The sequence below is a fragment of the Convolutriloba macropyga genome, chromosome 2 (assembly GCF_964194025.1).
Source record: "Convolutriloba macropyga chromosome 2, txConMacr16.3, whole genome shotgun sequence".
In the NCBI taxonomy this organism is placed as follows: Eukaryota; Metazoa; Xenacoelomorpha; order Acoela; family Convolutidae; genus Convolutriloba; species Convolutriloba macropyga.
The window spans coordinates 24,611,017-24,638,560 of NC_134469.1; the positions used below are offsets into that span (position 1 = coordinate 24,611,017).

General features: G+C 33.9%; 2 protein-coding genes across 3 annotated transcripts in view; one reads left to right on the forward strand and one right to left on the reverse strand.

The window, feature by feature from the left end:
- LOC142358508 (large ribosomal subunit protein uL23m-like) overlaps window positions 1-27,544 on the forward strand; it is a 486,669-nt gene that overhangs the window by 414,094 nt on the left and 45,031 nt on the right. The window lies entirely within an intron of this gene.
- LOC142358438 (F-box and WD repeat domain containing protein 10B-like) overlaps window positions 1-27,544 on the reverse strand; it is a 53,599-nt gene that overhangs the window by 18,048 nt on the left and 8,007 nt on the right. The window contains 10 exon segments of the mRNA XM_075409835.1: window positions 9,871-9,963; window positions 10,140-10,434; window positions 13,515-13,755; window positions 14,228-14,255; window positions 14,257-14,441; window positions 14,950-15,109; window positions 15,453-15,618; window positions 16,674-16,783; window positions 20,710-20,834; window positions 21,208-21,295. Of these exon segments, the coding sequence (XP_075265950.1) occupies window positions 9,871-9,963; window positions 10,140-10,434; window positions 13,515-13,755; window positions 14,228-14,255; window positions 14,257-14,441; window positions 14,950-15,109; window positions 15,453-15,618; window positions 16,674-16,783; window positions 20,710-20,834; window positions 21,208-21,295 (1,491 nt within the window).

Below are 27,544 nucleotides of genomic sequence, written 5' to 3' on the forward strand. Positions count from 1 at the left end.
GTGAGAAAACAAAGTGAGAGAACAAAGTGAGAAAAGAAAGTGAGAAAAGAAAGTTAGAAAAGAAAGTGAGAAAGGAAAGTGAGAAAAGAAAGTGAGAAAAGAAAGTGAGAAAAGATAGTAAAAGAAAGTGAAAAAAAGAAAGGAAAGGAAAGTGAGAAGACAAAGTGAGAAGAGAAAGTGAGAAAAGAAAGTGAGAAAAGAAAGTGAGAAAAGAATGTGAGAAAAGAAAGTGACAAAAAAGTGAAAAAGAGAGGAAGAAAAAGTGAGAAGACAAGGTGAGAAGAGAAAGTGAGAAAACAAAATGAGAAAAGAAAGTGAGAAGAAAACGACGAAAAGAAAGTGAAGAAAAGAGAATGAGGAAAAAAAGTGAAATGGAAGAGAAAAGGAAGTGAGAAAAGTGAGAAAAGAAAGGAAAAAACTGAGAAGACAGAGTGAGAAAACAAAGCGAGAAAACACAGTGAGAAAACAAAGTGAGAAAACAAAGTGAGAGAACAAAGTGAGAAAAGAAAGTGAGAAAAGAAAGTGAGAAAAGAAAGTGAGAAAGGAAAGTGAGAAAAGAAAGTGAGAAAAGAAAGTGAGAAAAGATAGTAAAAGAAAGTGAAAAAAAGAAAGGAAGGGAAAGTGAGAAGACAAAGTGAGAAGAGAAAGTGAGAAAAGAAGGTGAGAAAAGAAAGTGAGAAAAGAAAGTGAGAAAAGAATGTGAGAAAAGAAAGTGACAAAAAAATGAAAAAAGAGAGGAAGAAAAAGTGAGAAGACAAGGTGAGAAAAGAAAGTGAGAAAAGAAAACGAGAAAAGAAAGTGAAAAGAAAGTGAGAAAAGAAAGCGAGAAAAAAAATTGAGAAAAGAAAGTGAGAAAAGAAAGTGACAAAAGAAAGTGAGAAACGAAAATGAGAAAAGAAAGTGAGAAAAGAAATTGAGAAAAAAAAGTGAAAAAAGAAAGGAAGGAAAAGTGAGAAGACAAAGTGAGAAAACAAAGAGAGAAAAGAAAGTGAGAAAACAAAATGAGAAAAAAATGAGAAGAAAACGACGAAAAGAAAGTGAAGAAAAGAGAATGAGGAAAAAAAGTGAAATGAAAGAGAAAAGGAAGTGAGAAAAGAAAGGAAAAAACTGAGAAGACAGAGTGAGAAAACAAAGTGAGAAAACAAAGTGAGAGAACAAAGTGAGAAAAGAAAGTGAGAAAAGAACGTGAGAAAAGAAAGTGAGAAACGAAAGTGAGAAAGGAAAGTGAGAAAAGAAAGAGAAAAGAAAGTGAGAAAAGATAGTAGGAAAAGAAAGTGAAAAAAAGAAAGGAAGGCAAAGTGAGAAGACAAAGTGAGAAGAGAAAGTGAGAAAAGAAATTGAGAAAAGAAAGTGAGAAAAGAAAGTGAGAAAAGAATGTGAGAGAAGAAAGTGACAAAAAAGTGAAAAAAGAGAAGAAGAAAAAGTGAGAAGACAAGGTGAGAAAAGAAAGTGAGAAAAGAAAATGAAAAGAAAGTGAGAAAAGAAAGCGAGAAAAGAAATTTAGAAAAGAAAGTGAGAAAAGAAAGTGACAAAAGAAAGTGAGAAACGAAAGTGAGAAAAGAAAGTGAGAAAAGAAAGTGAAAAAAGAAAGGAAGGAAAAGCGAGAAAACAAAGAGAAAAGAAAGTGAGAAAACAAAATGAGAAAAGAAAGTGAGAAGAAAACGACGAAAAGAAAGTGAAGAAAAGAGAATGAGGAAAAAAAGTGAAATGAAAGAGAAAAGGAAGTGAGAAAAGAAAGGAAAAAACTGAGAAGACAGAGTGAGAAAACAAAGTGAGAAAACAAAGTGAGAGAACAAAGTGAGAAAAGAAAGTGAGAAAAGAACGTGAGAAAAGAAAGTGAGAAACGAAAGTGAGAAAGGAAAGTGAGAAAAGAAAGAGAAAAGAAAGTGAGAAAAGATAGTAGGAAAAGAAAGTGAAAAAAAGAAAGGAAGGGAAAGTGAGAAGACAAAGTGAGAAGAGAAAGTGAGAAAAGAAATTGAGAAAAGAAAGTGAGAAAAGAAAGTGAGAAAAGAATGTGAGAGAAGAAAGTGACAAAAAAGTGAAAAAAGAGAAGAAGAAAAAGTGAGAAGACAAGGTGAGAAAAGAAAGTGAGAAAAGAAAATGAAAAGAAAGTGAGAAAAGAAAGCGAGAAAAGAAATTTAGAAAAGAAAGTGAGAAAAGAAAGTGACAAAAGAAAGTGAGAAACGAAAGTGAGAAAAGAAAGTGAGAAAAGAAAGTGAAAAAAGAAAGGAAGGAAAAGCGAGAAAACAAAGGGAAAAGAAAGTGAGAAAACAAAATGAGAAAAGAAAGTGAGAAGAAAACGACGAAAAGAAAGTGAAGAAAAGAGAATGAGGAAAAAAAGTGAAATGAAAGAGAAAAGGAAGTGAGAAAAGTAAGGAAAAAACTGAGAAGACAGAGTGAGAAAACAAAGCGAGAAAACACAGTGAGAAAACAAAGTGACAACAAAGTGAGAAAAGAAAGTGAGAAAAGAACGTGAGAAAAGAAAGTGAGAAACGAAAGTGAGAAAGGAAAGTGAGAAAAGAAAGAGAGAAAAGAAATTGAGAAAAGATAGTTAGAAAAGAAAGTGAAAAAAAGAAAGGAAGGGAAAGTGAGAAGACAAGGTGAGAAAAGAAAGTGAGAAAAGAAAACGAGAAAAGAAAGTGAAAAGAAAGTGAGAAAAGAAAGCGAGAAAAGAAATTGAGAAAAGAAAGTGAGAAAAGAAAGTGACAAAAGAAAGTGAGAAACGAAAATGAGAAAAGAAAGTGAGAAAAGAAATTGAGAAAAAAAGTGAAAAAAGAAAGGAAGGAAAAGTGAGAAGACAAAGTGAGAAAACAAAGAGAGAAAAGAAAGTGAGAAAACAAAATGAGAAAAGAAAGTGAGAAGAAAACGACGAAAAGAAAGTGAAGAAAAGAGAATGAGGAAAAAAAGTGAAATGAAAGAGAAAAGGAAGTGAGAAAAGTGAGAAAAGAAAGGAAAAAACTGAGAAGACAGAGTGAGAAAACAAAGTGAGAAAACAAAGTGAGAGAACAAAGTGAGAAAAGAAAGTGAGAAAAGAACGTGAGAAAAGAAAGTGAGAAACGAAAGTGAGAAAGGAAAGTGAGAAAAGAAAGAGAGAAAAGAAAGTGAGAAAAGATAGTAAGAAAAGAAAGTGAAAAAAAGAAAGGAAGGGAAAGTGAGAAGACAAAGTGAGAAGAGAAAGTGAGAAAAGAAAGTGAGAAAAGAAAGTGCGAAAAGAAAGCGAGAAAAGAAATTTAGAAAAGAAAGTGAGAAAAGAAAGTGACAAAAGAAAGTGAGAAACGAAAGTGAGAAAAGAAAGTAAGAAAAGAAAGTGAAAAAAGAAAGGAAGGAAAAGCGAGAAAACAAAGAGAGAAAAGAAAGTGAGAAAACAAAATGAGAAAAGAAAGTGAGAAGAAAACGACGAAAAGAAAGTGAAGAAAAGAGAATGAGGAAAAAAAGTGAAATGAAAGAGAAAAGGAAGAGAGAAAAGTAAGGAAAAAACTGAGAAGACAGAGTGAGAAAACAAAGCGAGAAAACACAGTGAGAAAACAAAGTGACAGAACAAAGTGAGAAAAGAAAGTGAGAAAAGAACGTGAGAAAAGAAAGTGAGAAAAGAAAGTGAGAAAGGAAAGTGAGAAAAGAAAGTGAGAAAAGAAAGTGAGAAAAGATAGTAAGAAAAGAAAGTGAAAAAAAGAAAGGAAGGGAAAGTGAGAAGACAAAGTGAGAAGAGAAAGTGAGAACAGAAAGCGAGAAAAGAAAATGAGAAAAGAAAGTGACAAAAGAAAGCGAGAAAAGAAAGTGAGAAAAAAAGTGAGAAATGAAAGCAAAAAAAAAGATAGTGAGAGAAGAAATTGAAAAAAAGAAAGTGAAAAAGGAAAGGAAGGAAAAGTGAGAAGACAAAGTGAGAAAACAAAATGAGAAAAGAAAGTGAGAAAGCGAAATGATAAAAGAAAGTGAGAAGAAAACGACGAAAAGAAAGTGAAGAAAAGAGAATGAGGAAAAAAAGTGAAATGAAAGAGAAAAGGAAGTGAGAAAAGTAAGGAAAAATTGAGAAGACAGAGTGAGAAACTAATGCGAGAAAACACAGTGAGAAAACAAAGTGACAGAACAAAGTGAGAAAAGAAAGTGAGAAAAGAACGTGAGAAAAGAAAGTGAGAAAAGAAAGTGAGAAAGGAAAGTGAGAAAAGAAAGTGAGAAAAAAAGTGAGAAATGAAAGCGAAAAAAAAGATAGTGAGAAAAGAAATTGAAAAAAAGAAAGTGAAAAAAGAAAGGAAGGAAAAGTGAGAAGACAAAGTGAGAAGAGAAAGTGAGAACAGAAAGCGAGAAAAGAAAATGAGAAAAGAAAGTGACAAAAGAAAGCGAGAGAAGGAAGTGAGAAAAAAAGTGAGAAATGAAAGCGAAAAAAAGATAGTGAGTAAAGAAATTGAAAAAAAGAAAGGAAGGAAAAGTGAGAAGACAAAGTGAGAAAACAAAATGAGAAAAGAAAGAGAAGAAAACGACGAAAAGAAAGTGAAGAAAAGAGAATGAGGAAAAAAGTGAAATGAAAGAGAAAAGGAGGTGAGAAAAGTGACAAAAGAAAGGAAAAAACTGAGAAGACAGAGTGAGAAAACAAAGTGACAGAACAAAGTGAGAAAAGAAAGTGAGAAAAGAACGTGAGAAAAGAAAGTGAGAAAAGAAAGTGAGAAAGGAAAGTGAGAAAAGAAAGTGAGAAAAGAAAGTGAGAAAAGATAGTAAGAAAAGAAAGTGAAAAAAAGAAAGGAAGGGAAAGTGAGAAGACAAAGTGAGAAGAGAAAGTGAGAACAGAAAGCGAGAAAAGAAAATGAGAAAAGAAAGTGACAAAAGAAAGCGAGAAAAGAAAGTGAGAAAAAAAGTGAGAAATGAAAGCAAAAAAAAAGATAGTGAGAGAAGAAATTGAAAAAAAGAAAGTGAAAAAGGAAAGGAAGGAAAAGTGAGAAGACAAAGTGAGAAAACAAAATGAGAAAAGAAAGTGAGAAAGCAAAATGATAAAAGAAAGTGAGAAGAAAACGACGAAAAGAAAGTGAAGAAAAGAGAATGAGGAAAAAAAGTGAAATGAAAGAGAAAAGGAAGTGAGAAAAGTAAGGAAAAAATTGAGAAGACAGAGTGAGAAACTAATGCGAGAAAACACAGTGAGAAAACAAAGTGACAGAACAAAGTGAGAAAAGAAAGTGAGAAAAGAACGTGAGAAAAGAAAGTGAGAAAAGAAAGTGAGAAAGGAAAGTGAGAAAAGAAAGTGAGAAAAAAAAAGAGAAATGAAAGCGAAAAAAAAGATAGTGAGAAAAGAAATTGAAAAAAAGAAAGTGAAAAAAGAAAGGAAGGAAAAGTGAGAAGACAAAGTGAGAAGAGAAAGTGAGAACAGAAAGCGAGAAAAGAAAATGAGAAAAGAAAGTGACAAAAGAAAGCGAGAGAAGGAAGTGAGAAAAAAAGTGAGAAATGAAAGCGAAAAAAAGATAGTGAGTAAAGAAATTGAAAAAAAGAAAGGAAGGAAAAGTGAGAAGACAAAGTGAGAAAACAAAATGAGAAAAGAAAGAGAAGAAAACGACGAAAAGAAAGTGAAGAAAAGAGAATGAGGAAAAAAGTGAAATGAAAGAGAAAAGGAGGTGAGAAAAGTGACAAAAGAAAGGAAAAAACTGAGAAGACAGAGTGAGAAAACAAAGCGAGAAAACACAGTGAGAAAACAAAGTGAGAAAACAAAGTGAGAGAACAAAGTGAGAAAAGAAAGTGAGAAAAGAACGTGAGAAAAGAAAGTGAGAAAAGAAAGTGAGAAAGGAAAGTGAGAAAAGAAAGTGAGAAAAGAAAGTGAGAGAAGATAGTGAGAAGAGATAGTGAGAAAAGAAAGTGAAAAAAAGAAAGGAAGGGAAAATGAGAAGACAAAGTGAGAAAAGAAAGTGAGAAAAGAAAGTGAGAAAAGAAAGCGAGAAGAGAAAGTGAGAAAAGAAAGTGAGAAAAGAAAGTGAGAAAAGAAAGTGAGAACAGAAAGCGAGAACAGAAAGCGAGAAAAGAAAGTGAGAAAAGAAAGTGAGAAAAGAAAGTGAGAAAAGAAAGCGAGAAAAGAAAGTGAGAAAAGAAAGCGAAAAAATAAAGTGAGAAAAGAAAGTGAGAAAGCAAAAAGTGAGAAACGAATGTGAGAAAAGAAAGTGAAAAAAAAGCGAAAAAAGAGAGGAAGGAAAATTGAGAAGACAAGGTGAAAAGAAAGTGAGAAAAGAAAGTGAGAAAAGAAAGCGAGAAAAGAAAGTGAGAAAAGAAAGTGAGAAAAGAAAGTGAGAAAACAAAGTGAGAGAACAAAGTGAGAAAAGAAAGTGAGAAAAGAAGTGAGAAAAGAAAGTGAGAAAAGAAAGTGAGAAAAGAGAGTGAGAAAAGATATTAAGAAAAGAAAGTGAAAGAAAGGAAGGGAAAGTGAGAAGACAAATTGAAAAGAGAAAGTGAGAACAGAAAGCCAGAAAAGAAAATGAGAAAAGAAAGTAACAAAAGAAAGCGAGACAAGAAAGTGAGAAAAGAAAGTGAGAAATGAAAGCGAAAAAAAGATAGTGAGAAAAGAAAGTGAGAAAAGAAAGTGAGAAACGAATGTGAGAAAAGAAAGTGACAAAAAAGTGAAAGAGAGGAAGGAAAAGTGAGAAGACAAGGTGAGAAAAGAAAGTGAGAAAAGAAAGTGAGAAAAGACAGTGAGAAGAGATAGTGAGAAAAGAAAGTGAAAAAAAGAAAGGAAGGGAAAGTGAGAAGACAAAGTGAGAAAAGAAAGTGAGAAAAGAAAGCGAGAAGAGAAAGTGAGAAAAGAAAGTGATAACAGAAAGCGAGAAAAGAAAGTGAGAAAAGAAAGTGAGAAAAGAAAGTGAGAAACGAATGTGCGAAAAGTAAGTGCCAAAAAAGTGAAAAAAGAGAGGAAGGAAAAGTAAGAAGACAAGGTGAGAAAAGAAAGTGAGAAAAGAAAGTGAACACAAAGTGAGAAAAGAAAGCGAGAAAAAAAATTGAGAAAAGAAAGTGAGAAAAGAAAGTGAGAAACGAAAGTGAGAAAAGAAATTGAGAAAAGAAAGTGAAAAGAGACAGGAAGGAAAAAAGAGAAGACAAAGTGAGAAAAGAAAGTGAGAAAAGAAAGTGAAAAAGAAAGTGAGAAAGAAAGCAAGAAGAGAAAGTGAGAAAAGGAAGTGAGAAAAGAAAGTGAGAAAAGAAAGTGAGAAAAGAAATTGAGAAAAGAAAGTGAAAAAGGAAAGGAAGGAAAACTGAGAAGACAAAGTGAGAAAAGAAAGTGCAAAAAGAAAGTGAGAAATGAAAGCGAGAAAAGAAAGTGCAAAAAGAAAGTGAGAAAAGAAAGTGAGAAAACAAAGTGAGAGAACAAAGTGAGAAAAGAAAGTGAGAAAAGAAAGTGAGAAAAGAAATTGAGAAAGAAAGTGAAAAAGGAAAGGAAGGAAAACTGAGAAGACAAAGTGAGAAAAGAAAGTGAGAAAAGAAAGTGAAAAACGAAAGTGAGAAAAGGAAGTGAGAAAACAAAGTGAGCGAACAAAGTGAGAAAAGAAAGTGAGAAAAGAACGTGAGAAAAGAAAGTGAGAAAAGAAAGTGAGAAAGGAAAGTGAGAAAAGAAAGTGAGAAAAGATAGTAAGAAAAGAAAGTGAAAGAAAGGAAGGGAAAGTGAGAAGACAAATTGAAAAGAGAAAGTGAGAACAGAAAGCCAGAAAAGAAAATGAGAAAAGAAAGTAACAAAAGAAAGCGAGACAAGAAAGTGACAAAAAAGTAAAAGAGAGGAAGGAAAAAGGAGAAGACAAGGTGAGAAAAGAAAGTGAGAAAAGAAAGTGAGAAAAGATAGTGAGAAGAGATAGTGAGAAAAGAAAGTGAAAAAAAGAAAGGAAGGGAAGTGAGAAGACAAAGTGAGAAAAGAAAGTGAGAAAAGAAAGCGAGAAGAGAAAGTGAGAAAAGAAAGTGAGAAAAGAAAGTGATAACAGAGAGCGAGAAAAGAAAGTGAGAAAAGAAAGTGAGAAAAGAAAGTGAGAAACGAATGTGCGAAAAGAAAGTGACAAAAAAGTGAAAAAAGAGAGGAAGGAAAAGTGAGAAGACAAGGTGAGAAAAGAAAATGAGAAAAGAAAGTGAACACAAAGTGAGAAAAGAAAGCGAGAAAAAAATTCAGAAAAGAAAGTGAGAAAAGAAAGTGAGAAACGAAATTGAGAAAAGAAATTGAGAAAAGAAAGTGAAAAGAGAAAGGAAGGAAAAAAGAGAAGACAAAGTGAGAAAAGAAATTGAGAAAAGAAAGTGAAAAAGAAAGTGAGAAAAGAAAGCAAGAAGAGAAAGTGAGAAAAGGAAGTGAGAAAAGAAAGTGAGAAAAGAAAGTGAGAAAAGAAATTGAGAAAAGAAAGTGAAAAAGGAAAGGAAGGAAAACTGAGAAGACAAAGTGAGAAAAGAAAGTGAAAAAAGAAAGTGAGAAATGAAAGCGAGAAAAGAAAGTGAGAAAAGAAAGTGAGAAAAGGAAGTGAGAAAAAAAGTGAGGGTACCCGGCACGGATTCGAACCCTCGCCCCTCAGAATAGCAGTCCTCCATCTTACCAACTGCACTATAACGACTACAAACCACCGTTTCTCACAATTGCTTATACCGTATCAATAACATATTTCAGATTGAGAGCATTTGAGATCACACAAAAATCAAAAAGTAAAGCGTGAAAAACTTAGTTGAAATCTAAGAGTGTTCTAGAATAGCGCAGAATCTGTCACGCTAAAACTTTGCAGAAAAACACACGTTTACAATAAGAACTTCAAACTTAGTTCGAGAGAATTCAAGAAACACGTAGTGCCCAGGACAGTAAATCCTCCCTCTGGGCGAGCAAACTTTTAAGCCCACTTAGCCTCGTGGTAACTGCACCTGACTAACAGTCTTTTGTCCCGGGTTCGAGTCTCACCCATCTACTTTGAGCCTTTTAGGTAATTGACCTCTCTCGATATGTTCGCTTAAACATGCTACTCAATGCGGCTCTTAAACATGCGCTTCGAGAGGCCCCTTAAACATGCAAAAATTTTGTCCCACTTTAGAGCTCACGCGTTTAATATATAGGATTAAAACGTGAAGCAAAATAGTTCATTTCATTCAAACGTGAACTTTCTTTTCTTCTTCTGTTTATCATTTTGAAAAAAAATGTTACATCTAGATTAGGAATCTTGATACAGCACGAGTCGAAAACAAAAGTTAATATGTGTTAAACTTCTTTTTCTACGGGGATGAGGTTTTCAATTGCCATTAGTTCCTGTGTTAGCACGTTTTGATTTTTATACCCTAATCGCAAGTTCTTCCAAAAGATGTTAATCTTGCAATTTCTTACAAGAATGTTACAAGATTAACTCTGTCTTGCAAGATCTTACCAATTATTTTTTGTTTTCGACTCGGGAGTTGCAGTAACTTTAAATATCAAGACGAACTAATTTTCTTAGTAAATTATTTATTTTGATAAGATCCTGGTTTGCGATCATCTTTTTTGAACCACGATCAAATATCTTATCATTACGGACCCCTGTCATATAAATTAACCCAAATACTAAGTTTGCTCGGATCAGCCAGCAAAATCCGTTTTGCAACGCTTTCGTTTTGCAGTTTCTACCATCTAAGGAATTTCAGAAAATTACTTTTTTTAATACTAAAAAAGACAATAAATGGATAAATGCAATGTAAAGGTATAATTGGAACCATTTTGGTGAGTTAAATCGGATATACTTAAAATGGTCAATTCAACCATGGCAACTACCTACAATTATACCTCAAATTTCGAACAGTATCAAAGAAAATAAAATGACCGAATGTCAGGGATTTGATAGGTTATGATTATTTTTTTCAGCGATTATTTTGTAGTTCATTGAATAGGGAGGGTGTGTTGTTGTTGTGTGTGCGCGAGTGTGAACAAACCATGGCGACTTGGTCCTTGAAATCGAGAAGGAACCGAGACGCAAAGTACTCCTTCAAGGGGTCATCCAACACCAGAATGTTGGGTACAGTTCTCTGTTATCAAACACCCAAACAGTTATCAAATTGAAACTGGCATTAAAACTTTAGTGATATAAAACTTAAATTACAACTTGTCTTTGTTTTCTTATTCTTTGTCACTGTGAAGATTTTATATAGAAAGAGTTGTTTAAGTGGATTGTATTTAAACTCTTCTATTACTGAATATATACCTGTTTCATTTTCTGAGCTCTCAAGTACGCATGGGTCTGTTTGTACCCCCCGACATTGTCAGATTCCACTCCCGCCCCAGTGGAAACCAACTGTCTCTGCGCCAGCCCTCCTCCCCTCTCCCTAGACATTGGCCCAACTCCCCCTCCCGTTCCTCCACCCTTCTCAACTGGAACAGTAGCTGGCCTGCGACTGCGGACACTGAGTATGTCTGGCTTGTCCTCATCCAGTGAGTAGTTGAAGTCAACTCTCTCGAAATTGAGTGCGAGTACATTGGACAGAGTGTTGATTATTATTCTGCATAACATTTGAAGAAATTGTGACAAGAGAGACAAATTTTGGCAATCTGTTACAAAGTGTCAATTTTAAGTGCCCTTCAGCGCTTAATTTGTTTTAAAAAATGCCAAAAGTTATTTCATCTTTTTTTTCAGCGCTCTTAAGTTTATTTACCTATATTCAGCGGTTTTCAGAGAATTTTGTGATTTCATATTTTTTTTCTTGCCACCATCGAAATTGTTACACTGAAACAGAGAAATCAACTTCACTATTTTTTCCAGTTGTCAACCATCAAAATTATGCACATTTTCTTTTGTTTTCTTAGGGTGATAAATTGCTTTAGAGGTTACATAAGTTTAATTGAAACAAAAACATTTTCACTAACTGAGATTCTCACAGTTAGAAGATTTTTTGAGGGCAGTTTTCTGTAAAGTTATGTCTCAAGTAGCAGAAATTCGTTTGGGAGCAATATGGTTCATTTAATCAAGCACCTAACATGCATCATGCGAAAAATATGTCATTGGGAAACTAAATTTACAAATTATTCTCCTCAACTAACATTTGGGCGATCATTTTTTAGCATTTTTAGCTAGCCAAAAATGTCCGCTTAAACTGCGTCGATCGTCGTTGTTGAGAAAAAAGGCAGAAATCTTTGAATGCTAAAAAGGGCTAAATGCTCAAGAAGGCTCAAAATTAGGCTAGATTTTTTTATGAATCTACATTACAAATAGAAAAATCGCGAAACAAAAAAAATCATTTTCTGCTAAAACTTTAAAAAAAAAACGCTGCAAATGTTCGTCAACAAAAAATGGAAATTTTGAATCAATTTTACATGACTGAGGATACTAGTTAAATTCAATCAACTTTGCGGAATGAAAAAATAACTATTTTTAACACCTCTTTATAATTCTAAAAAAACAATTGAATAAAATACAGTAAAATCGATAAGATCACCTTGGCGCGAAATTGTGAAATAAAAAAATAACATGTACTCAGATTTTAACAGACAGCTGTCATTGCCAAGTTGCTTTCAGAGTTTTGCCAGCAGAATTACTTATTTTTTTTTTAATTTTCTTTTGTTTCTCACAAAAATTAGGAATGAAAAACACCTGACAGCTTTCGTCTTGGTCAAAACGTATCTAAGAAGTTGTCAACGTTATTCCTTTTTTATTTTTTGTTTTGAGCACGTTACATAGTTTTGCTTTCGTGGTTGAATAAGAAGTCTGCTTGGTTTAATGATAAGTTTGCTCTCATTGAAGAAGTTTTGCCTCAAAAAAGGAGAAATTTTTGTATTAGTATTTTACAAAAAAATGAAAAATAGACCAGAGCTAGGAAAAATCACTTGTTTCACAACTCAAAAGTTTTTAGAGCTATTGTTTTCCTCAAAAAATGTCGTCAACGCTTCTTTTATTTTAGCAATGTGACAACTTGTTAATAAAATCGAACCACGATATTTAAAAGGAGTAGAAGATCCTACAGCTTTGTTCTCTATAAACATTGTATCTTTTTGCATCTGAATTTTTTTCCAATTTTGGTAGTAATTCGAAGAAAATAAGCAGACTAAATTATCGAAATAAGTATGTCTTGTAGCCAGATTTTATATTTTTTTAAAAAAAAAAATGAACCGTATTGCATCAGTTAGGTCTTCTGAGAATAATGCGATAAAGTTTACGGCTATCTTGGAACACAACTGTACAAATTTGAAAGTTCCTCAATTAGTGTAGAGCTCCTCAATTAAATTTTTTGGAGGGCGCAGAACCAAAAATTTAAACATCTTGCATTTTTTTTTTCAAATTGCATTTTCTTTTTGGGTAGAAAAATTATCAAAAAATTTTCTCTTCAAAACACTAATGTATTGAGGGCAAGATTAGAAGATTAAATTATAAATTACTTAGATCAAATTTTTCAAAGGCAACAGAGAAGAATTAGAGAAACCAATACTTAATCCAGGCACTTATATTCTGCTCAATAAAGTTGTTGTATCAAAGATTTCACAGCAACTGTTAGGACAATAAAACGACAAAATTAGTACCCCCATCGCAAATACCACTGAGAGGGGTACTTGCATAAAACACGATAACTAAAAATTTGATGAATGCAGGTGTTGAAGTTTTGGTAGGGTACATGCAGGGAAATTTACTGATTTTTTAAGAAATTAGGATTTTGTTGAAGTAATTATGCACAGTATATCAAAATAATGAGAAAACAGCGATACTCTCCTTGTTGCTCTATCACATTTGATTTCTTACTCAGGAGTTAACCGCTGGTCAGTGTTAAGGCCACCTTTATAATTGGTTGTATTACTCCGGGTAATAAGGGAAGATGTACTAATTAGGGAAACCAGGATATTACAATACATTCTCAAGTGTACATGTATCAGGCGAGAACAGTCGTCATAAGGGTTTCAGGCGATGTAAGTTAGCTAGTTAGCTTTAATATTGAATTACCTGAGATCTTTAGCTTTCCTGGATAGTAATACCAATCACAATTCTCACATCTAAGATTTAAAAATTGAAATTCGAGTTTCAAGTTAAAAAACTGAGTTGGCTGTTCTCGTGGCTTCTCACAAATCTTTGTTTATTTGCCATTTATTTTCTGACTCCTGTAACTGTGAATAGTTATTGTGCCTGAAACACATACATATAGACTCGGATGTTTGCGGATGGCTTGAAAGATCTTGCCGTGTTACATGGAACCATTGTAGTACAATTATAACCAACCTTTAAAATATTTGCGAACATAATAGATTCGTCTTTCATTTCCCTTTTACCTAGCTGATCAGAATTTGCACTCAGAGAATAAATTTTAAATTTGCATTGATTTGCTTCGTTGAGACTAATGAAGTTCGGTGGCCATAAGACAAACTCAATAGTTCAGATAAAAGACAGGAGGTCTGGTATCTATGATTCGAGAAGCAAGAACCAAGGTCCGAGAAGATAATTCTAAAGTTCCGATGCAAAGATCCGATAACTAAGATCTTGATTTAAGATCAAAAAACAATGTCCTGCGAGACATTCAAGATCTGATATCGAAGAACTGAGGTTTGGATCTTGTATCCTTTTCACAAGAAATTCTCAAGTTTTAAAAGTTGCATTTCTTACCTCGTATCTCCCACTGGCCACATGTGATAAATGGGTTCCGAACGACTGTTGCCTCTGAGGAGTCGGAGACAGTCGCCCGTCAACAGGTTCCAGATCCTCATCTTCCCATCCATACAACCAGACAGCACCCGCATGTCCTGTAAGTGGATGTTCATCACTGGCTTAGGGTGTCGGAACAGACCCAGACACCGGCTGAACTTGCCAACGGTGGACCAGATTAAAACATTACCGTCTTTGCCGCCTGTAACAGTCAGTTATCAAAAATTGAAAAATTTGGGTTGGAATACATTAGTTTAAGAGCGCTCTTTATATGTAATGTTTTTAGAAGTAGTTGCAGGTCTACGGTCAGGCATATTATAGATAGAAGACACAATGATTTTGATCAAATAAAAGCGATCGAAATCAAAAAAGGCAAATACGAAAATTACGCTATCCCTAGTTGAGAAATTTTCGGTTTTTAAACATAAGAAATCGTCGGTATCGTCGTTTTTCTAGCCAAAATCGACGAAATTTCTTATGTTATATTCGTCGGTATCGCCGTTTTTGTTCGGTATTTAACATAAGAAAATTCGGTGTCGTCATTTTTGTTCACTATCGTCGTTTTTAAAAATAATAAAATATCGTTTCATGAGATCTCTTTTCATCGTTTTGCTTGACATGCTGTTTAAAAAATGAAAATAACAGGTGCTTGGATATATGATCACTATACGAACCACTAGCCAGATGCCATTTATCACTTTTTTAGACAGAGAACAGGTCCAGAGTGTCCACTCAATTCCTTGATGAATTGCTCGTATCTGATGTCCCACATTTTGATCACACCCCCGTTGTCACCACTGAACAACTTATCCCCATTCAGATCCACACACAACACGCTGTCTTTGTGCTTGAAGGTCATCGTGACAACTCCACGGGTTATGTCCCAGACTAGAGGACATCAGAACAAAAGGATTCACATCATAGAAATTAAAATGCGCCACAAAGTCAAGGCAAAAATAACTAAAATTGATTACACAAACTATACATTTAACTCTACTGAAAATGGCACCTATTAGGGCCATACAGATTATTAACATCCAGTTTTTTTTTTAAAAAAAAGGTCACATCACATGAAGTAGCAGCAGAAATTGAGTCTATCCATCTCGTGATAAACATTTAATTAAAATTACAAATAATGTTTTATACAGGATTCGTTCTGTTCTGTAAAGAACCAAGTAGCTGGATATCAATTGAGTATTTTGAGTCAAACATTAACACAATCGTCTACTTTAAGATTTGACTATATATAGGTATATATATATATATATATATATATATATATATATATATATATATATATATCTATATATATATATATATATATGTATATATATATATATATATATATATATATATATATATATATATATATATAATATATATATATGAGTGGTACCTTTGACTGTGGTGTCTTTGGATCCAGTGACCATGATGTCGAGGTACTTAGTGAGTGCGTAGACTGAGTCAGTGTGTCCTCTGTATATCTTCCTACATGCTCCACTCTCTATGTCCCACATGCGAATACTAGTGTCGTAGCTACCCGTCAACACGTAACCCTGTCAAGTATTAAAAAAGATTTAACGATTTCACGTTCCGTTAGGATAAAAGAATTAAAGGTTTCACTTTGCAATAAAGCTAAAACTTGCTTCAAGATCGATTGATGTTAATTTTTTTTCTTTAATGTCTTTTATGATTATTTGAAATTTGAATAAATTAGTACAAATCAACGACTGTTGGCGCACTTCTTATATGATATGAGCATTGCACGATTGCCTGTTTGTAGTTTTTCACGACTGCTGTTTTATATTATCTTGTTTATTTTCAGACCAAGAAAATTGCCAAAAAATTGTAACAGTTCTCAGAAAGGCTTTCTAATCAAGATTTCCATGTGATGCTGACTTCTTTTTCGTCCACGTATGCACATTGTATGGATCCAGCATGGCCTGTGATTGGTCGCTTGTTGAGTGCCTGTCCATCCTCCACACTGATAATGTGCAGTTTCTTATCACTCGCCATAGCTATCAATTTGCCACCACTGTAGTGGATTATACGATTGGGATCCTCACTAAACACAATTGGAAAAACGAAGTGGTTCTCATGTTTGGTTCTGAATGAATGTCAGTGCATGATGATAAGTTTAAGAAAACCTAATAAAATTTGGGAAAAGTTGCGTCATTTTGATTGTTCTTGCATTGCTTTTTAGTTTTTGTTGTGATTGACTTGTCGCGTTTAAAATTTAACTGTTGGTTGTCAGTTAAAAAGGCTTCATTTATTTGTTTTATACTTTCAGTAAGAGTTTGCAACTGATAAAAACCAAAAAAAAACTAATTTGACATTTTTTTTGTATAATCTCCTCCTTGGTTTTTAATAAACATTTGAGCTGGGAACCGCTGATTAATTATAGACAAATTTTTGAATTCGTTAGACAATTTCAATGAACGAAAAATTTGAAACAATTTAAACCGTGTGTCGTTATCGAATATAGCTCAAGATGGGTAATTATCATGGGTTGATTAAGTTCACTGTTATTAGGCAAAAAAAAAATTCTGTTGTTTTGTCAAAAGAAATTCAAAATAAGTATTGTTTCGTTAAAATAGAATAAAAGTTGGTCATGTTCGTTTGTTTATAAGATTCCAAAAACTTTTGAAAAATCTCATTCGGAAACATTTGGAGCAAACAGCAGTTAACTCAGCATTTTTCCTCACAAAAGTGCCCACCAGAATTGAAAAACTATCGTTCAGTGCTGATTTTGTCTGCGGGTCAATTCCGGGTACCCAAATAAGGATAATTTGAAAATTTTCGAAAGCAAGCAAATTACCAAAGCGGTAGTAAACGAAGAAATGAAGCACTGCTCAGATCTTAGTTGAGAAATGCGTGGCGTGACATCGAGAGTGTATCAAAATTTGTATCGCAAGACATGATGATATAAAATCTAGGCATTAATTCCTGTCTTTGCTCATGCTATACAGGAATTACTTGGCAACTCAATTGTTTTGTTTTGTTTTTGCAACCTTGACTGTGATTATCTCGACTGCAAATAATTAAGGTGGCTCCTGTTCAAACTTATTATCTTTATAGGTTAATAAAATGTTTTTAGATGGAGTGTTTTATTAAGTGTACCTGGATGCTAGGATGAGTGTGTTATATGATCCACAGTAGATGTTCCTCTCCTCAACATAGATCTGTCTCGTCACGTGACCAAAGTAGGCAGTCTCAAATGTTATCTGCATCTGTACAAACAATTACAAAACAACTTAAGAACAAGTGTTGAAAAAAATTGCTACATAATTACACGCCATGCAGAACAAACATAATAACGTTTGGGTTTTTAGGTCTAAAATGAAACTGATTTTTGTCAATCCAAACGTAGTTCGAGTAATTTTACATGTCTTGACCAATTTGGGAGTAAACCGATTCCAGAAACAGACTAAATTAGACCAAGAAACGTCTCATTTAGCAAAACGCAATAATCTTGAGGACCTTTTAAAGAAAAGACATAATAGCAGTCATTGGGGAGGAATTGTATGTCACACAGCACATTGGTGTAGCAAACAGAGTGTTTGTGTGTTTACCAAACTTTTTTTGACAATTTCTTATCTATTTCGACGTTTATAATACTTGCCACGTCTTTGCAAAGACTTTGACTTAGAAATGCAATTACGAATTGCACAGTACTGAAATTGACCCAAGTGCTGGCGTCAAGTCCCGAACGTGCATCAATTTTTTTAGTAAACAACTTCAGGAGAAGCAGACAAGATAAGAGCGCTCGTTTACCTAACTCAGAATAACTCAGCACTGAATTAAAACGTTTTTCATTTTCAGAAAATAATTGTTCCGACCACTCTTGAGGGGGGCTATATACTCAAATGCGTTTTATGTTCAGTCAATTTGTGTCGATCGATATATTCATCGTGGAGAGTTGTTAGTGGTATCATTAAAAAGCCAGTCCAATGTAGAATATGGACAAAAAATTCTTTTGAATGTTGTTTTCCAGAGCAAGTCATCTTGGTTTGGTAGGTCCAATTGGCTTCCTGTTCCTAAACAGTTCTAAATTAATGTATCTGGTTTCTTTACTCGAAAAATCATAGTTGTATTGGCTTTTAAAAATCTTTGATTTTTAAATAAACAATGGCTTAATGAATTTTGCCACTATTTTTTGCTTAATTTGGTGAAACTTCTAGCTTAGTTTCAGCAACCAAAAAATGCTTCCTGTTCCTCTACTTTCTACTGAATTAAAATTTAACCTTTTTTCGGTTTTACGCGTTAAGTTATGGTTTTCTACTACTATACTTCACAATTCTTTTCTGAAATTGAGCCATTGGCCCAATTTTCTCGTTCATTTCTTCTCGTTTTGGTACATTATCAAATTATTGCCAGATCACATATTACAATATTGGCGTGCAAAATAGGGCACAATTGAACATATAAAAATCCGTAAAGGCATATATTGAGGTTTAAACGGCTTTCACACCCAATTCTCGACAAGTTCAATTGATTTTTTACGTGTGTTTTACGTTGTCTTTTCAGTCATAAGAAAAGTCCTGGATAATGCCAAGTCTCATTGGTTTTTCATAGAGAATTAAAAGAGTCTATATTCTGATTTGAGTAGATAGCTGATGGCTTTCATGTCTTTGAGTTTTTAACTTTGCGTTTTTGTTCCTTTTGATCCAATTATTACCTAGTTTCGTTGAGTAAAGTCCACAAATGACATTTTTCTTGTTGAGGGACGGCGCAAGTGTACAAAAGTTGATTTGTTTAAAGAATTATTTTACTGGCTTCGACGCAGGCTTTTCACAAAAAAGTCAACTGATTTTTGATTTTTGTTCCTTATTTGACGTTCTTTTTTAAACGGAAACTATATTCTGATTAGCTACAGGTCTTAAACGCTTCCTTTGGATGAATAAAAGAAACTACCTATCCATTTCACTTTGTAGCAAATGCCTTTCGTGACTTTGAAAATACTTGTTTTCGAAAAATATAGATGTATTACTTGACTTTGCACTTTTATCTCTACTTGCTAACTTTTTCACAAGTGAGAGGTTGCATACCACATTATTGGTTTTCGAGGAAGGCTCAATTGAACATATTGTTAGAGGCAAAATGTGGCTTTACGACTTCGACACTGTTTTCTCCCAAATTTTTAAGTGATTTTTTGTTTATGGTCTCTATTTTTTGTTATTTTTGTAACCGCACAAAAATTGAACATTGACAGGTCTTAATGCTTTCCTATAGAGACATATGCAATCATAAGCGTGCTGGATTTTTTCAATTGCTATCTTATCGTTTTCATCACTTTGAAACTAATTATTTTTAAAAATATAAGCCAAATTTTTAACTCCGCTGTTTTTTGTTATTTTCTGTCTAATTGTTACCGAGCCTTATTATGGAGTGGTTCCATATCTTTTCTAGAGAAATACAAATTATTTTGTTTAAATTCAGTTTTATCTGACCACCCTATTTTGAATTAATTTTTTTTCAAGTGGACATAAAGTTTTGGATGTAATTAATGTTTGTTTTTATTGTTGTTCAATTTTAATGTTCGTATTGACTTGCTTTCTTAACAATGGCTGATCTCATCAACCTAATGCGGTATTTTTTACTCCTCTGAGATATTTTCGTTGCAGGCGATCTTTTTGTTCATGTACATTTTTTTGAAAAATAATTGAATTTTTGGGTTTTTTTTATCTGTTACTCATTTGGTAGACAGTTATGCCAAAAATGCCTACGAGCGGGGTTTGCCTATGAGCGAAGTTGATGTTATTGAAGAATTATGTTACTGGCTTCGACACAGCTTTTTCACAAAAACTGTTTTTTTATATTTGTCCATATTTGATGATATTTTTTAAGGAAGCTATTTTCAGATTAATTACAGGTCTCAAAAACTTTGGACGGGTAAAAAAATTATTTAAATATTTTTTTATAGCTAATGGCTTTCACGACTTTAAAAATAATTGTTTTCGAAAAATACAATTGTATTACTTGACTTTGCACTTTTTTCTTTTTTTTTGTCTACTTGCTACCTATTTTCATTAGTGAGAGGTTGCATACCACAGTATTGGAGTTCGAGGAAGGTTAAATGCAACATATTTTAGATGCAAAATATGGCTTTACGTCTTCGACAGCGTTTTCTCGCAAATTTTAATTGCTTTCTTGTTTGTTGTCTCTATTTGTTGTTCTTTTTGAAACCGCATAAAAAAAATGAACATTGACAGGTCTTAATGCCCTCCTATAGAGACATATGTGATCATGTACGAGCTGGAGTTTTTCAATTTCTTTCTAATGGGTTTCATTACTTTGAAACTAATTGTTTTTTAAAAATAAAAGCCACATTTTTAACTTTGCTTTTATTGTTCTTTTCTGTCTAATTGTTACCGAGCGTTGTTATGGAGTGGTCCCGTATCTTTTCTAGTGAAGTACAAGTTTTGTTTTGTTTCAGTTTTATCTGACGCTATTTTGACCTTGTTAATAAGTTTTTTTTAATTGGACATAAAATTTGGATGTAATTATTGTTTGTTGCTATTGTTGTTTGATTTTGTTGTTCGATTTTGTTGTTTGTTGACTTGCATTGTTAATAATGGTTGATCTCATCAATTTAATGCGGCTTTTTTACTCTGCTGAGTTATCAGCGTTGGAGGCGATCTTTTTGTTCATGCACATTTTTTTTTAAAATACTTGAATTTTTGGGTTTTTTATTTGTTACTCATTGGGAATTCATGCCAAAAAAGCCTATGAGCGGTGTTGGAACCTAATGTGCAAACGCACATTACCGAGCCTCCTTGCTTGTATACAGATTCAATTCACTTATGTCAAATTTTACTCTGAAATGCTCTATTAGGACTCTGATTCACAATTGCTAAGAAAGACTCGAGTCCCTTCCGAATTTTCATCGGATTCAGAGAAATTCGGAACACATTGATTTTTATTTTTCTTTTTTATCAAAGCTATTCAGAATTCACGCAACACCGTTTATTATGAATTCTTCCTGAATCATTACTGAAATTGATATTCCTCAAGAAATACTCTGAATAAGTTCGGGTGCTGACTGAAGGTCAGGTACATGCTCATATTGGCTGAAAACCGGCTCGGAGAGCCCCAATTAAACACATTCTCATCTTTCAGATTACATGGATATTGATAGAATTGAATGGATTCATACCTGTGAGGAAGCAGATAAATCCTGTGGTGCTGGTTTGTATCCAGGAATGATTCTTGGCTTCTTGTCTTTTGGGTCAATCTCAGGTGCAAGACACACTATGTCTTTGGCGTACAAGGGGTTGCATCCTGTTTCATACCAAAATATCAAAATAATTCTCATTATGTAAAAACGCGTCGTGAGAGTGATAAAAAATGCGGTTTAATTGCATTAAATTTCTGTTATGATAATTAATGAGCCTTAAACATGGGTAAATTGCGACAGCTTTTTCTGTACGGTTATTTAATTCTATAGTCGAATTGGGATAAATTTTACCAGGCGAATTTGATACATAATTCCAAAAAAAAACAATATTCTCAAAAATGAAAAGAGTCCGCGAGCTATCATGAGTTAAGATAACACTTGATATTACCAATATTTCCTTCCAATAGAACTAGTTTGAGTTGTTGAAAATTCTGATTTATTATCGGCCGTACACTTGTAAAATTTTCTATTGGCAACCTTTAGCTGATGATCCCTGGAGGACTGTGTACTGTTCTTGTAACTTCAACTGGATGTCTCCCTCTTCCATCACTTGAGATGCAATCACCTGCAACATAATTGCTGCAACAACTGCATTTTGTAACCACCTTTTCGCACCAGCTACAACTTATATACATTTACACATTAAGATGAATTAAGTTGCGAAAATTGGAGCTAGCAATGCAACCCTTGTGGAAGCAAAACAAATTAAGTTTTCGTTGCTTAATAATTTTTTTCCTCGAGGTGCTTTTTTTGCATCCTTTCGTCGAGGTTTAAAAACACAACAACTCGATTTGCTTTCAATTTCTGTTAAACAAAGAGGCCCAGTTATGTTAGTTCACATATAATGTTCTGACCCAGCTGACCCTAAATTTTGATTAAATTGCGTACCAAATGAAACAGAGATAGAAATCTTTCAAAATATTTAAGAGTAGTTCATGCTTTCTAATTCAAAAATTGATGGATTCTGCAAGAACGACACACATTTATACCAGGATGTTAATACCACTCTGGTTATTTTTTAATTCACTAGACTGGATAAAACCTGAACTAGTAAAAAATAATTGGTTCAAAAAAGGCAATCGTCTCTAAAGCAACTTTTCTCTAAAAAACAATTTATGAAAGATACAATTATTTATTACAGCACAAAATTTCAGCTGCTGAACGCTAGAGGTCACCAGAAGAGTCACTCTTTGACTTCTGCCGCAAATAGTCACTCTTTGCCGCATTATCAGATGGTCATAAACGAAACAGCGAAATAAAAACATACCAGCCCTAGTGATCGAAGAATTTATAATCTTGCAAGAATCTTGCAAGCAATCTTGCAAGGGAATGCATACTTCTTGCAAGCATCATGCAAGATTCTTGCAAGATTTGAATCCATCTTGCAAGATTCTTGCAAGATTTGAATTCAACTTGCAAGATTCTTGCAAGATTATAAATCAATCTTGCAAGAATCTTGCAAGATTTTAAATCCATTTTTTTTCTCACCTGCAGGAATGATGACGCTGAATAAGACAATGGCAATGATGAAATAGCTAATTTCTGTCGGAAATTTCTCGAAGTCAAGCTAAGAACCGACTTTTTGAGATTTTCCAGTATAATCTGCTTTTTTTACCCTCCTCCTTTTGCATTCCGGGCTTGGGACCGGCAGTGGCGGAGTCACACAAAACAATTATAGGAGAATTGAGCAAAACACTAGGTAAATTTACCTGGCTCAAAAAGCTCTCTCCAAAATAAAACAAAATAAAGCAGCCAATCAAATAAATATACATTTTAACATTAAAATACAAGACAGCAAAACAAACAAGACAACAAAAAAACACAAGGCAGCAAAACAAAACAAGACAGCAAAACAAAACAAGACAGCAAAATAAAACAAGACAGCAAAACAAAACAAGACAACAAAACAAAACAAGGCAGCAAAACAAAACAAGACAGCGAAACTAAACAAGACAGCAAAACGAAACAAGACAACAAAACAAAACAAGGCAGCAAAACAAAACAAGACAGAGAAACTAAACAAGACAGCAAACGAAACAAGACAACAAGACAAAACAAGGCAGCAAAACAAAACAAGACAGCGAAACTAAACATGACAGCAACACGAAACAAGACAAAACAAAAACAAGGCAGCAACATTTGGGAATGATATACATAAAATATATATGGACACACTCCCTACTAACACAGCAATCTGACACACTAAAATTTACCGTTCAATTCGAACAAATCAAGGTTTATTATAGTACTCAAGGTAGTGTTTCTCTCCTCAGGAGGTCAAACTGGGGCCAAGTTTACTGGCCAATTTCTCAAAAACGGCTTAACAAAAAAAACCCCGCTTGATACAGTTTTTAGCATGGCTTGAGATACGCATCATATTAAAAAATGAGCCCAATCGGTACATTCTTCAAGGAGTTATAGCAAATATAAGGCACCGTACCAAATGGACCTAGAGGAGAGATACACCACCTTCAGAGCTAAAATTGAACACCTAAACTCCAGAAAACGCTATATAAAGTATACATATTCGGAAACTAAATTAGACAGGCAATTTAAGACAGTAATTTTCATACCCGAACTTATAAAATTCAAAGCTTCAAGAAGTGACCGGATGTTGTCAACCGCTTCTAGAGGTAAAATCAAGGGCAACTTTACTGGCCAATTTCTCTGAAACGGCGAAACAAAAATAAACCCCTTTAATACAATTTGTAGCACTGCTTGAGATACGCATCATATTAAAAAATGAGCCCAATCGGTACATTCTTCAAGGAGTTATAGCAATAATAAGGTACCGTACCAAATGCCCAAAAAAGCGAAGTGACACCTGTTCAGAGCCAAAATTGACAATCTCAACTACATAATATAATATATAAAATATATATGGGGATACTCCCCACCAACTGAGGATTCTAAAACACTAACATTTATTTCGCAAATCAGCTGTTTTGTTGTACCGAAAATTGGGTCATCCAGAACAGCCCAAAAATTCGACTTTTTTCAAATTTAAGCATTAATAACTTTCTAATAAGACCGATTTGAGAAACCAACTAAATACTGCAAGCAAGCGGAGTTCAGTTCCAACAAAATGCGACCGCTCCCGTTTAATTTGGTCCAGTACTTTAGCAGATATTAACAAAATACTGTTCTGTACCCCATTTTTTGGGCTAAAATCGAAGCCCAAGATCTCCGGAACCGACGTAAAACAACGTGAAACAGCGTTCCCGGCGTATTTGTGGGTGTAATTCTGGTCCACTTCCACGTTCTAGGTCACGGCAAACCTTCATCGTGAGGTGGGAAAAAATTTCCCACCTCACCATGAAGGTTATGATGTTTTGTGTGTTTTGACATAAAACAACATCCACAGAAATTTGATGAAATCGTGAAAAAGAAAAATTGTTGAATTAACCCGATTATTTGATACAATTAGCTTCAACAACATAAATAGTGTCTAGAAAACACAAAACGCAAGCCGAAAAACTTGTTTAATTGCGCAAAACACCACTCAGACATGAAAATTGAGAAGAGATTGGCCAAAATCGAGGTTCGGCGCATACAGGGCTAAAGTTGACCTTCTTAACTCGATAAAACCATATGAAAAATATAAATGGAAACACTCCCCACTATCTGAGGAAACTAACGAACCCATATATGTATGGTTACTTGGGTGTTGTGGGGTACAGAAACTTGGGTGGACACCAAGATGACCCAAAAATGCTACTTTTCGCAGCTTTGTCCTTGAATAACTTCTAGACCAGGGCGTGTCAGTGTAATTACTACTCATCAAACGCAAAAGGGGTCTGGTACAGACAAAATGAGCCGTTATAGGTACAATATCGTCAAAGCACGACGATACAGTTGTTCAATTAAGCAAAACATCACTCAGCCCAAAATTTGAGCACGGATTCCTTTTTCCGCATTCATCATTGAATAACAGTTGTAAAGAATATTTTTCAGGACTGTCACTAGCCACTTCAGAGAAGAACGTCTTAATAGCAACAGATCAAGCCAATAATCATTCGTTTTGGCCAAAAATTCAATTAGAAATTCGAAAAAGTACAAAACATTAAGTTCCTTTCTCAATGTGATAAAAAGCCGACGTAAGAAATCTGTCAACACTGTATACAAGGAGAGTTCAGGAACAACAAAATGCGCAAATGGCCGTCCCATTTAGTACAGTACTTTTGGAGAAATCGTCAAACACAGGAAGCGTACCTCCGTCTTCTAGACCCCGAATTCTCGCAAAATTATGCAAAACGACTAAAAAAACGGTACCAATCGGACACTTCAGAACCTGATTAAAGTCCACTGAGTAGTTACTGAATACCCATGACACCCACTGCGAAGTGGGAAAAAATTCTAGAGGCCAGGTCATTTTGTGTGTTTTGATAAAAAAAAAGACAGAAGACCTCTAACTAGAACTTTTTGATTTCGCAAAGAATGAAAAATTGATGATTTCCCAAAAGCTAAATTTTGGAAAACTTCAGGGACTGAAACAAAGCCAAAACAACACAATTTGCAGGCAACATTAACCAATTTAGATGAAGAACTATATCAGAACTGAAAAACAATTAAAAAATATATTTTTTTTAATTTTTAAGGTTTACAGCTTAAAAGCTTTCTGTGCAGGCCAATTTAGAGACAAATTCAAGACCGCAGACATTTGATAAACTTACAGTAAAAAAATGCGACTATGCTTGGCCAATTTGGCAAAGTAGTTCAGGAAAAATTGTCAGAAACAATAAGCCTGCCCTCAAATATGTAATTTTTTTTTTCATTTTTCCAAAGCTAAACATTAATATCTTTTTGATTAGGGCAACTTGAGAAACCAATGAACACTGAAAGCAATAGAAATTTAGGGTCAGCAAAACGCAACAATGCCCGTACTATTTGGTACAGTAGTTTCGAAGAAATCATAAAACACATGAAGCGAACCCCGATTTCTGGGCTATTAGGAGACCCCCAAACTCTCGCAAAATTATGCAAAACGACTAAAAACTGTGCCACTCGGACCCCTCTGAACGCAATTCCAGTCCATTTTGTAATTACTGAACACCCAAGATCTCCACTAAGGAGTGGGAAAAAATTCCCACCTCGCCCTAAAGGCCAGGTTGTTTTGTGTGTTTTGATAAAAAGACCTGTAACAAGAATTTCATGATTTCGCAAAGAATGAAAAATTGATGATTTCCCAACTCACTTTCGAAAAACGTAAGAAACCAAAACAAAGCCAAAATAACACAATTTGTAAGCAACAATAACCAATTAAGAAGAAAAACTACATCAGAACTGAAAAACAATTAAAATATATATTTTTTTAATTTTTAAGATTTACAGCTTACTAACGTCCTGAGCAGGCCAATTTAGATACCAAATGAAGACAGCAAACACCGGAAAAACCTACATTCAACAAAACGACACTATGCTTGGCCAAACTGGCAGAGTAGATCAAGAAAAATCGTCAGAAACAATAAGCGAGCCCCAAAAAAATTAAGGTTTACTACAACTTTTTCAAGTTTAAACATTAGTAACTTGTTTTTTAGGCCGAGTTGGGAAACCAACTAAACACTGCAAACAAAGTCATTCAGTGTTCATCAAAAAAGACAATGGCCGTTCAATTTGGTACAGTAGTTTTGGAGAAATCGTCAAACACATGAAGCGTACCCGCGAATTTTGGGCTAATGGGAGACACCAACTTCTCAAACAATTGAGCAGAACTCCTAAAAACGATGCAACGTGGACAATTCTGAACGTAATTCAAGTCCACTTAGTAGTTATGAACACCCAAGACCACTGCTGTGAACTGGGAGAAAATTCCCACCTCGCCCTTGAGGCCGGCGTCTTTTGTGTGATTTGACAAAAAAAGATTTGGAACAAGAGTTATTAAAAGCACCATAGAACTGGAATGCCATATTTTTGAAACATTTTTTTTCTTTCTATGAGATGAATTTAAGATTGGTTGAACGAACTAATATATCAGTTTTACAATTAGTTTGTTGCGGTACATTGCAAAATATCAGAAATAAAAAACTCCGACTGTTGCTTTCTCCTTGTCCCAAAAAGAAGCATTACCTAGCATAAGATCAAAAACGAAGTTAATGTTTGATTTACCAGAAAGCCAAGGTTGATTTTCTGACATGAAGATTGAACAATAAATCGAATGAAAGAAGAACAAAAGATGAATATTCAAAAACACATCGATTTTTTTAATGAAAACACTTCAAGGACATTAACACTAATAGCTATCAACTGAAGGCATCATGGGTTAATTTAAATCTCCTTAGGAAGATAATTAGACTTCAAATTGATTATATTTTTTTTTACTACAACAAAAACATGCTAAATTACGGAGAGGATCAGTAACAAAAAGTCCCAACTGTTTGTTTCTCTAAAAATAATTTGTTGTAATGAAAGATAAGAGAAATATTGAAATATTTCTGTTTTTTATTAGATAAATTGAACTTTAAAAAGACGGATTTGATTGCCTCGAGTAATTTCTAAATATTGCTCGGAAAGTTGTATGTGAATTCAAAATCTTGCAAGAATCTTGCAAGATTCTTGCAAGATTTCACATTCAAAAGACGTTGACGAAAAAAGTCATTTATTTTCAGTTTTGCTGATCAAGAATTCTGATATAAGTCATGATATTTGGTTTTCAGTTAGTTTTAGCTACCAAAAACACATAAATATTTTTTCCGGAATTCAAAATCTTGCAAGATTCTTGCAAGATTCTTGCAAGATTTTGAATCCTGGCTATTTTTTTTTCATTGAATTAGGCTTCGTAACTTGTTCAGTAAACAAAAACTTGCTTCAAAGATGT